Source organism: Lissotriton helveticus, chromosome 2_1, assembly GCF_964261635.1.
Source record: "Lissotriton helveticus chromosome 2_1, aLisHel1.1, whole genome shotgun sequence".
Taxonomy (NCBI): Eukaryota; Metazoa; Chordata; class Amphibia; order Caudata; family Salamandridae; genus Lissotriton; species Lissotriton helveticus.
Genome location: NC_136059.1, coordinates 45,910,175 through 45,922,399, shown reverse-complemented (window position 1 = coordinate 45,922,399; position 12,225 = coordinate 45,910,175). Strand labels below are relative to the sequence as shown.

Below are 12,225 nucleotides of genomic sequence, written 5' to 3'. Positions count from 1 at the left end.
GAGGGAAAGGATCAGCTGTGTGTCGTCAGCGTAGGAGATGATGTTGAGGTTGTGTTGTCGCGCGATGGATGCGAGGGGACTCATGTAAACGTTGAAGAGGGTGGGACTGAGTGATGAACCTTGTGGTACTCCGCAGATGACTTCGGTGGCCTCTGATTTAAATGGGGGGAGGCGGACTCTCTGGGTTCTACCGGTGAGGAACGAGATGATCCAGTTCAGAGCTTTTCCTTGTATGCCGATGTTGCTGAGTCGTTGTATGAGGGTGTTATGACAGACTGTGTCGAAGGCGGCGGAGAGGTCGAGTAGGATGAGGGCAACTGTTTCTCCGTTGTCCAGTAGCTTTCGGATGTCGTCTGTCGCTGCAATGAGGGCTGTTTCGGTACTGTGTTTGGCTCGGAAGCCGGACTGTGAGGTGTCGAGGGAATTGTTGGATTCAAGGAAGGCGGCGAGCTGGCAATTGACGGCTTTCTCAATGACTTTGGCAGGGAATGGGAGTAGGGAAATGGGGCCGTAGTTCTTAAGTTCAGAGGGGTCTGCTGTGGGTTTCTTCAGGAGGGCGCTGAGTTCGGCGTGTTTCCAGCTTTCTGGGAAGGTAGCGGAGTTGAAGGAGCAGTTGATGACATCACGGAGATGGGGTGCGATGATGGAGTTTGCTTTGTTGAAGATGTGATGGGGACAAGGGTCAGTTGGCGAACCTGAATGGGTGGAGTTCATTAGGCGGATGGTGTCTTCCATGGTGATTGGGTTCCAGGTGCTAAGGTTGTTAGAGATCGGTTTAGGTTCGGAGGTGGGTGGAGTGGACTGTTCTTTGGATATGTTCTCAAAGCTGTTATGTATGTCGGCGATTTTGTTGTAGAAGAAGGAGGATAACGAATCGCAGAGGTCTTGGGAGGGGGTAATGTCGTTTGAGCCTGCGGTGGGGTTGGTAAATTCTTTGACGATGTTGAATAGTTCCTTGCTGTTTTGGGTGTTGTTGTCGAGTCGATCCTTGAATGCTGATTTCTTGGTGGATCGGGTCAATTGGTGGTGTTTGCGGGAGGCTGTCTTGAAGGTGGTCAGGTTGTCAGTGGTTGGGTTTTTTCTCCATGTTTTCTCGAGAGTCCGGCATAGCTTCTTGGATTTCTTAAGGTCATCGTTGAACCATGGGGCCTTTTTGCTACCCTGTTTGGTTTGGTGGTTTTTCAAGGGTGCTAATTCGTCAGCGCTGTGAGTGATCCATTGTTTGAGCTTTGTGGCATCTTGGTTATGGTCCGATGAGAGGGCTGGAGGGTTTAGGTTGAGCGATGTGAGGAGTTGGTCGGTGGTGATTTTGTTCCAGTTTCTTCGAGGGATAGGTTGTGGGGGGTTGTGGGTCGTGGAAGTTTTGAAGCTGAAGTGAACACAGCTGTGGTCCGTCGAATGGAGAGCTGTGGTGTGAACGAAGGAGATGTGTTTGCTGGAGGTGAAGATTGAGTCGAGTGTATGTCCGGCTACGTGGGTGGGGGTGTCAACAAGTTGTTTGAGTCCGAGATTGGCTAGGTTGTCTAGGAGGGTGGTGGTGTTGCTGTCATTTTTCTTTTCCAGGTGGAAGTTGATGTCTCCCAGTAGGATGTAGTTCTCGGAGTTGAGGGCATGTGGGCTGATGAAGTCAGTGATGTCTTCGCTGAATTGTGTGTGGGTTCCTGGTGGTCTATAGATGAGGGTGCCTCTAAGTGTGGTCCTGGGATCGGTGTGGATCTGGAAGTGGAGGTGTTCGGCGGTTGCAAGGTTGTCATCGGAGCTGGTCGTGATTCTGATGGTGTTCTTATGGACGATGGCGATGCCTCCTCCTGTTTGGTTGGTGCAGTCTTTTCGGGTGATCTTGTAAGCGTCCGGGATGGCTAAGGCGATGTCGGGTGCTGATGATGCGTTCATCCAGGTTTCTGTAAGGAAGGCGATGTCCAGTGAAGCAGTGTCGAGTAGGTCCCAGAGTTCAGTGGCGTGTCTGTGGATCGAGCGGGTGTTCAGCAGGATGCACTTCAGGTGGTTAGAGTGGGGCGGTGTTTAGAGGAGGAGGATTTGGTGTGGGCCTTGATGCAGGTGAATTTGCAGGAGTGGCAGGCGAAGGGACCGTGGGTGCGTCCTGGGGCAGATTCGCAGCATTGGGGACCGCGTCCGGTGTTAAGGGCAAGGAGGGTGGTGGCGTCATACGTTAAGCGGGAGGAGTGAGTTTTGCGGGGGCCAGGGGGTCTGGCGCTGGGCGCAGTCCGGGCGCGGACAGGCGTAGATGGGCTTACTTTTGGCGCGCCTTCGGCACGCATGGGGCGCGACCACGGCGCGTGAACGCTGCGCGCATAGGTATCTGTCATATGTGGATAGTGGGAGGGGAGGGGCGAGGTCGGGTCAGCTGAGAGGCGGGAGCGGGGCGGAGACCCGGGCAGGGAAGCACACAACAACAACAATAAAAACAAAATGGCAGGCAGCCTAAAACGAGATAGAAGCCAATACGAAGCAAATGGCAGTGGCACCGTGCAGGCAGATGAATTTGTACTAGCAGCGCACTTTCCCAATCTTGCCACACGATGTCTGAATAGATAAAAAATTAAGCAAGCAGTCAAGGCAGTCTAGCACTACAATGTTACCGTGAATGAAATGAAAGGCAGGCAATTAAGGCACTCTGGCGCTACGATATCACTATGAGTGAGAGACAAGGCAATTAAAGCGCTACGATATCCCTATGTATGAGAAACAAGGCAATTAAGGCAGTCTAGCAATTCTAGTGAGCAGATTGATTCAGTAAGCGCCGCAGCGATGTGCTACGATACCAGGCTGCAAGGCAGGCAGGGCGGGGAGCAGCGTGGGGGAGCGACCGCGTCTGCAGGATACAGGACGGTCACAGCGCTAATGCGTGAGAGCGGGCCTGTTAGTATCAGTGGGAGGTCGGGTCAGCTGGGAGGCGGGAGCGGGGCGGAGACCCGGGCAGGGAAGCACACAACAAGAACAATAAAAACAAAATGGCAGGCAGCCTAAAACGAGATAGAAGCCAATGCGAAGCAAATGGCAGTGGCACCGTGCAGGCAGATGAATTTGTACTAGCAGCGCACTTTCCCAATCTAGCCACACCATGTCTGAATAGATAAAAAATTAAGCAAGCAGTCAAGGCAGTCTAGCGCTACAATGTTACCGTGAATGAAATGAAAGGCAGACAATTAAGGCACTCTGGCGCTACGATATCACTATGCGTGAGAGACAAGGCAATTAAAGTGCTACGATATCACTATGTATGAGAAACAAGGCAATTAAGGCAGTCTAGCAATTCTAGTGAGCAGATTGATTCAGTAAGCGCCGCAGCGATGTGCTACGATACCAGGCTGCAAGGCAGGCAGGGCGGGGAGCAGCGTGGGGGAGCGACCGCGTCTGCAGGATACAGGACGGTCACTGGAGTTGTTAACCACTGATCCCCAATTTCATCACTCTAGGGAGCTTCAAAATGGATGCATTACGCCCCTAGTGCACTCAACTTTAAGGGTAGTGAGAGACAGCAGTTCTAGGTGTCTCAGGGAAATAGTGTGGGGGTAAAGACTCAGAATTCAATAATCATACAATAGCCACATTACATGAATATCCAGTCCAGTGTAATCTAATGTGTAAGAATCTACATCAAGGAGAAGCAGCAATACCGGACTGAAGAGTACATGGTCTATGGCTTCACAACACAATACAGCTTTCCTGTAGTCCGACTCATAGGACAGCCAGTGCACACCATTAAATACTTCAGATATGTGGGTTTCAAGTATTACTCAAACTCCTAAAAAGCTGTTCTGCTTAGCAATTTCAGGCAATATTTCTCAGGTGTTTGTGTTAGCTGTTAGGTGATGTGCACTTGGATCGTCCAGCCGTGTGTCTGCAGGTGTTTTCTGCATGGGGTGAGCAGGGGCGCTTGAGGTTACCAGCGTTTATCTTGGAGGTCCGCCTACTTATCTCTGCTTCAGGCATTATTGGTTACAGCGACTTGGTAAAAGACACATGATGGCAGAACTTGGAATGGTAAATCAATTCCCTCTGGTGCGGGTGCTGAGATGCAGACCTCAGGTACGATGAAGGCAGCCAGAACAGTTTCTCCATCTTCCGTCCGCTATGGTGGTTGTAAAAGCAGACTTTCAGGTGAATCTTTGTTCACAGACATGGTCTTTTGGTTGAGCAGGGAGGGTGGGAACCCTCCAGGTTTGTGTAAGTGGGCTCTAGGCACTCCTGCTTGGGCAAACTAGTTTTTATGGGCTGCTCCTTTCTCAGACTCGGAGGCTAGGTTCACTCCTCCTTGGGTAGATAGCTACTGCAGACCAAGGCACTCTTCTTCTCCCCTCTCATCAGACAGGAAGGTTCTGGTCTCAGGCAGACTCACACCTTCTCCAGTAAGATACAGCTACAGGCAACGTCCCCATGCCTGTGGAAGACAGCTGTCAGAGATACCGGCTCTAGATCACAGCAGCTCTTTGAGTAATGTTGAGTACCCTAATGCTTAGTCAGCGAAGCAGCGTGGGACTGGAACCAACTCTGAAGGTGTGTGTCCCATTTAGTTTCCATTCAGGGGATGTGTATCCACTGTATATAGTTCAGGAAATAGTTTGGGGTGGTTTCTTTTCATAATCACATTTTGTTCCTGCAGTGATACAGTTTGTTGTGTAGGGTGATGGCTTTTACAGCAGATAGTGATGATTCTAGCTCCGAGCAGGAGAACCAATAACACGAGCTCTATGAATCTGAAGCTCTGCACCTGCCATATCTGTCATCCTGGATGACCCACTCAACAGAGGACACAACAACCAGGCCCTGCCTAGGTACATCTCTCCGTCTCACAGCAGGATATACTGAGCTACCACCAACCATCCCCAAATGGCAGCACTCAGGAACAATCAATCAGCAACCTCTTAGTAAGTAGGTCACACTGAACTTGTAGGTGCCACCTGGTCTCCATCCTTCGACACTTCACTATCTGGAGTTCTACCCTCCACTTCAGTTATGCAGGTAACATCAACACCTCCATCTTGTGGTGTGTCACACCAGGAGCTGTACAAAAACTCATACTTATACCCTACTTGGAGTCCGGCTACCAGGCACCATACACACAACATGCAATCAACATGGATGTTAACGCAAAGTCTGGGCATGACCCATGAGCTAAACTGTACTTGAGTTTGCTGGTCCGGTTTGTGCTGAGTTCTGGAAAACATGAAACACATAATCCTTCCATTGTGGGGCTGTCTGTGAGAAATAAACAAAGTCCAACTGCCAAATACACTCAGGATTAGGCTGCCTGGGTGGGCCATCATTGGCAGGATGGGGCAGAGCTGGGCACAGCCCCACTTGCAAATCATTAGGCTGCGCCCTGCCTTCACACACAAAGGACTTCATACTACTGCATTTTTGCAGGCAGCCACACTAGAGCCAGGGCAGGGGAAGTAGGAATCTCCAAGCACTTCGAAGGCAGTTCTTCAGAAACTTCTCCTGCTTCAAGAAAGGCACCAGATATTAAAATAGGACCCTCAGACCAACTCTTTGGTGCACTTTCTGAACCTGTGGAAGAATTGTCCAAGGACTGCTAGCTTCTGTGGCCTGTTGTGTACTTCAGAAGACTGATTTGCTGCACCTGGAAGGACTGCTCTGCTGGTGCCTGAAGCCTTCTTTGAACCCTCAGAGACCTGCCCTGCTACTTGAGCTCGATTTCACTTTGTGAATCCAGGAGGACCAGAGTGGCTCCAAGAGCTAGTTAGCTGGCCTTCTGATCAGAACCTCATGGACAGAACAGGCTCCAACATCTTGACCCAGCACACGGGCCCAGCCTGTGTGGGTCCTTACCCTCCATATGGTGCCTCTCCGGACCTGAATCCTAGGAAGTGGTACTAAAGGTACCCACATAGCCAAAATCCAAAACTTGGGACTTAGAAAATTTTTGGCTAAAAAGTGCTCTGATAACTGAGAGGAGACCATTACTACCTGCTCATCTTTGGTCAGCCTTCCACTACATTCTGCTCGGCAGCAGCAAATCCTGTTCAGTGATCCTTCATAGAAGGGGTATCTGGACTTGTCGGCTACTGCTCACAGCTTTGTCCCACTGAAGATTTTTGACTTCCAATAAAGAGACTGTGGGCCTCATTTACAATGAATTGACGTAGGGCAGCGCCTCAAGTTTTTTTGCTGCGCTGCCCTGTACAAATTGAAAAGGGCAGGATTGCACCATATTTACAAGATATAGTGCATTCTTGTCCATACAGCCGACACCCGTGCACAATTTGAAGCCTAGCGACAATGCAGGCACCCTTGTAACATGCTGCAAGGGTGTCTGCATTGTTGGCAGGATTGTTTTTGTGCAGAAAGCTAAGGGGCCCCTTCCTGCACATACTTGCATGGGTGCTGCTTCAGAAAGCAACACCCATGCAAAGAGGAAAAAACAAGGAGAAATGAATACATTTCTTCTTGGTACACCTCTTCTGTGGAGGCGTAAGGTTTTGGCCCTGCCTCAGGTTTATGCGATTTTGTCATTCTGGGGCAGCATCAAAATCCATGGGTGTTGCACGGGAACACCCATGTAACACCCATAAAACACATCCAGCAACCTGTTACTAAGTAGGTCACCCTGAACTTCCAGGAGCCACCCGGTCTCCATCCTTCGACACTTCACTGTCTGGAGTTCTACCCTCCACTTCAGTTATGCGGGTAACATCAACACCTCCATCTTGTGGTGTGTCAAACCAGGAGCTGTACAAAAGGAATCCCACCGGTTGTAGCATGCTAATCCCTATACCCTACTCGGAGTACGGCTACCAGGCACCATACACACAACATGCAACCAACATGGATGTGAACTCAAAGTCTGGGCATGACCCATGAGCTAAACCGTACTTGAGTTTGCTGGTCCGGTTTGAGCTGAGTTCTGGAAAAAATGAAACACATAGTCCTTCCATTGTGTGGCTGTCTGTGAGAAATAAACTATGTCCAACTGCCAAATACACTCAGGATTAGGCTGCCTGGGTGCCATCATTGGCAGGATGGGGCAGAGCTGGGCACAGCCCCACTTGCAAATCATTAGGCTTTGCCCTGCCTTCATACAAAGGACTTCATACTACTGCATTTTTCAGGCATCAACATTAGAGCCAGGGCTGGGGAAGCAGGAATCTCCAAGCACTTCAAAGGGAGTTCTTCAGAAACTTCTCTTGCTTCAAGAAAGGCACCAGATATTAAAATAGGACCCTCAGACCAACTCTTCGGTGCACTTTCTGAACCTGTGGAAGGCAAGGCAGCGCAAAGTCTTACTCCATATCTATGAGGCCATGCAAAGCCACACAGGGTGGCTTTTCACCTCCTCATAGGCCTGCACCACCGAGTGTATAAAAAAAGGGGCGCTCCGGTGCCGCAGACCTCTTGTAAATAACCCCATAGGTCAGAATGTGGAAATCTTGACAGTAACTTTCTCCAGCGGCTTCCCAATGACGCCTCCTCCTCAAACACCTCCAGCAGCTTTTTCCTGTTGAACTTACCTTCTCAGACATTTTTCCACAAAATTTCTTCCAAGCCCAAAGGTAAGCACCACTTCGTGTATCCTACCCACATGTCATCGCGTTCAGCCATGTTTTTTACTGTGACCCAGTCTTGGGCAACTAGATATCCTCAGTTTCATAACTCTGGTCAACTAATTAGATTGTTGTTGCTTTGGTGTTAAATAATTTATTAAAATTAACTTTTTTTTTCAAAATTGGTGTGAAATTTTGCTTGTGTTGTGTTTTCACTTTCGGCTTTTGTGCTGCATAAATACTTTACAAATTGCCTCTAAGTTAAGCTTTAATGCTTTTGTGCTAAGCTACCAGATGGTTAAGCACAGGTTAATTTAGTGACTTTTGTGGTTCACCCTGACAGGTATTGAGGCTAAAGCGTGCACAAGGTTTAACACCCCACTCAACCAACAACCCAATTTCTCAAAGCCAACCACAAAAGCAGCTTTTTAAAAACATGTCTTAGGCCTGCCAGTGGCACCTGTAGTGCCTGGACCTTGCTTTCTAATAATTATAAGTTATCTCTACGGTAGCCCCCGAAGGCTCATAGGGCATGGTGCATTGTTAAAGTAGGACATGTGTACTTAAGTGTTACTTGTCCTAACACTGAAAATCCCCTACATTTGTTTTTCACTGTTGTAAGGTCAATTTCTCCCATTGGCTAACACTGGGTTATCTTATCACATTTAATAAGTTCTAACTTTAGATTGGGAGCAGATAGAGATATGCAGTTGGCATGCAAAGGAATTGTAATTTGAAATACTTTTTAATGGTGAAGTCCGATTTTAACTTGCAATTTATAAAATGGCACTGTTAGAAAGTTCTAAAAGAACAATTGATTGACAGAATGCAGAACAATGCCATACATTCACCTTAGGATAGAGATCTGGGCCGAAATCCATCGTTTATTTGCTCCCCATGCCATTCCAGTCTGAACCCAACCAAATGCAAATCAGTCTTAACCCTGTGCCTGGCTGATGAGGGGTGATGCCCCCAAACCAGTCCCAGGATGCTTGTTTCCAGTCCAGGGAGGATTTGGCCTGGCAGTTCGGGCTGGACTGTTCCCATGAGGCACAGGGTCAAGACTGATTTGCAAATGGCTGGGCCCAAACTGGGGTTGCGTGGTGAGCAAAAGAATGATGGATTAAACCCAGATCTTTGTGACTGGGGTGAACGTTTGCATTGTTCAGCATTCCGTCCATCATTTGTTCCCTTTGCTGTTGTCGCCCTAAGTGGGTAGGGTATGCCCAGACCTGAGTCTCAGGCTCACTGTGCCACTGGATTTAAGGTAGCCTGAATGATAAGGGGCGATGCCACAAAACAGGTCCTAAGATGCTTGTTTCTGGTCCAGGGAGGACGTGACTTGGCATTGGACTATTCCCATGAGGCACAGGCTCAAGACTGATTTGCAAATACCTGGGTCCAAAATAGGGTGGCATGGTGCGCAAAAGAATGATGGATTAATCCCAGATCTTTGTGACTCGGGTGAATGTTTGCATTGTTCCGCCTCACGTTTATCATTTGTTCTTTTTACTGTTAGAAAGTTGGGATTTTCTTGTCCCAACCAGCTGTGCCCTTTACCAGTGTCCTGAGTCACTTGACTGTAAATGGCTCTGGTGTTGGGGTTTCTCTATTGGGTCCAAGCTGTAATTTGAAGGGGACTTAGATGTGGACAGCGTGAGGAATCCTCACTGGATTACTGGGAAGGGACTGTGTCCAGTTCCATGTGTACTTCAAAGGGCTTTGCCACCTGCATACACAAAGCAACCTGACACCAGGCTTTCCTTTGCATTTGTCACTCCAGACAGTTTGGAGTCTTGACAGGGGAAGGCCAGATGTGGGAGTAGAACAAGAGTCCCCCACAAAAAGGCTGGCACCATATGAATATTGGACCTCCTGAGGCACTCTTCAGAACACTCCCGGACCTGTGGAAGATTCAGTAGAAGCACTGCCCTGCTACCAGAGAACTACCTTGATGCTTGAAGGACTGCCTTGCTGTCTGAGAATGGAAATCAGACCAGGCTACTCAGAGTGAATCCAAGAGACAGTTGACTGAGATCCTGTGTGAGCTACAGGGACAAAACAAACTTCAGAGTTCTCCCTGCCACTGCCCAGGACCTGTCAGGACCTGCAACTGGACCTGCCTGAGGCCTTCTGCTGGCTTTTGCTGGAGGGAGTGCTGATCCCCAAGAAGTGCCTCCCCAGGCGCTGGACCCTTGGCTGGCATCAGCGAAGGCTCTTCCTACAAGAAAAGTTGAAGGTCCTAAAACGTGGGCTCCTCATGACCATGAACGGGCCAGTTCACCCCAAGACTCTGCCACCTGCGATGACTCCCAGCGTGAAACTCCAGTGAACCCTGCCCTTTGATCAGATGATTGTCTGCAGTGACAACCAATGCGAAACCTGCACTTTGTACTACAGCAACGAAAGCCCGTGACGACTACCAGTGCGAAGCTACAGCAACGACTGTTTGTGACACCCAACTATCTCTTTTGCACTACAGGAATAACTATTTGCAAAGCCTACCCTGCTCTTTGCGCTACTGCGACGGCCCTTCGCAATGCTCAACCTGCACCTCGCAGGCCCTTCCAACATGAATGAACTCTTCGTGCCAGTCTTGAAAAGATAACTCTTCAGCAGTACTTACCTGGTCCCTGTATTTGAACCACGCTCCATTGCCGTTGGTGTGGTACATTTCTTGATGTTCTAGTATGATGCCTTTCCCCCAAAACCGGACACAGAACTGCTGTAGGCAGGCTTATGCTAATTAGCCTGCAGGGGCTTCAGGCATGGAAAGTATAATGTTTTAAATGTTACTTTTCCGGTATAGTTATAACATCGAATTTTGTCATTGAACTGGCTTTATAATAAATAATAAAAATAGTGGTTGAACCACCTCTGTTGTTTATTCCATGAACATCTCCCCTGTTTCTAGATTTCAAGCACCCTTCCCTGTTGGCTGCAAGTTCTACTTAAGGGTGACTTAATTAATATTTAAAAGCAGGGTTTCTTCTTGTCAACATTTTTTCATTTTGCTTAGTTCTTCTGTTGACTTAAAATCAGTCATGCTACACATGCATACCTGAAGCCACGTTTTTCTGGTCAGCACATACAGTGGGGCCTGGACAGCAGTACCACAGTGTGCAGAGTTAAAAAACCAGCAGCATCAGTCCACATATATTGGGGTTGACAATGCAGACGCAGGTACTTTCTCACAATACCACATCTACTTGCGGCTAGGTAACCCAGAGCTTCTTTACATCCACTATGCATGGTACAAGTCTAAAGAGGTCCTGGGTGCTCTAGAATGCTAGTCACATTGTGCCAAACACCCTGGTGTCCTTCCTGAGCGTTGAACATCCAGGTAGTGATGTGGCGTCTCAGTCATCCGATTTCTGTATTATGTATCCACAGCTGTGGTAAGACACTGCCAGGATGCCGGAGTCGTATACATATGCCGGACAAGGAAGGAAATGGAGAACTTTACATCTGGGGCAGGCATGTCTTTATGGGCTACTTGAACATGGTTGACAAAACCAATGAGAGTCTGAATAAGGATGGCTGGCTACTCTCTGGAGATATTGGCAAGTTTGACTCGGATGGGTTTTTCTACCTGACTGGCAGAATCAAAGGTAAGTGGCACAAACTTAGCTTATTGGCATGCACTGATGGTCGCAAAATAAATGGGAAATGGATCTTGATGAAGCTAGCAGCGGAGAAGAAAAGAGTAATTGGATCAGACAGTCTGCCATGGAGTGTAGATGCAACACAGAAAGCAGTGACGTGTCATGATGGTATTTGCACAAAATATCAGAAACACAAATATTGTGGGACAGAATATTGTGTCAAAAATATCGAGGACCAGTGGTGTAACAAAACAAGATGAGGCCTCCGTTCAAGATATGCTGAAGGCCCCCCCACACTCACATCAATATGGGGTCAGGGGCCCCCTCCAGTATGGGTAAGCCTGGCTCCTGGTTCACACCGCCCGGCCTGCCTCTGTAACACCCCTGTTGAGGACAAGAATATTGTCTAGGCCATTTTACATGGGTAAGTAAAGTTTTACCATATATAACTCCACATATAGGTACCATGACAATATATATATCTTCAAGGTACGTGGATCCGAAGTTAAAAATATTAGATTTGTACCCACCTATTTGCACTTTCTTCTCGATACTCTTGTCCTCGATATTTTAGGCACAATATTCTGTCACAAGATCTTTGTGATTCTAAAATTCTGTCAACGATCTGTCATAAATTACCTATTCCCATTTAGCATTCAAAGATGGTTAAAACCCAGAGCAAGCAAAGTTCTTAAGTAAGACAGAGCCAGATTAAGCAAAGATTTGTTTTAAAGTGATCCTTTTTTGAGAGAGACTTGATTTGCTTTAGTTAAACACTGATAAAGCTGTTTGATTCACAACACTTGAGTTAATGCACTGTATTAATATATTTACATGATTCTGTGTAAGCCACAGATAGGCAGCCCTGGAGTAAGCACAATATCTATCTATCTATCTATCTATCTATCTATCTATCTATCTATCTATCTATCTATCTATCTATCTATCTATCTATCTATCTATCTATCTATCTATCTATCTATCTATCTATCTATCTATCTATCTATCTATCTATCTATCTATCTATCTATCTATCTATCTATCTATCTATCTATCTATCCATCTATCCATCTATCTATCTATCTATCTATCCA

At 47.6% G+C, this 12,225-nt stretch overlaps 1 protein-coding gene across 1 annotated transcript in view; it reads left to right on the top strand.

The window, feature by feature from the left end:
* The window catches only part of LOC144817693 (long-chain-fatty-acid--CoA ligase ACSBG2-like), a 383,515-nt gene that overhangs the window by 259,348 nt on the left and 111,942 nt on the right, over positions 1-12,225 (top strand). The window contains exon 11 of the mRNA XM_078674441.1: positions 10,920-11,137. Within this exon, the coding sequence (XP_078530567.1) occupies positions 10,920-11,137 (218 nt within the window). The remainder of the gene's footprint in view (positions 1-10,919; positions 11,138-12,225) is intronic.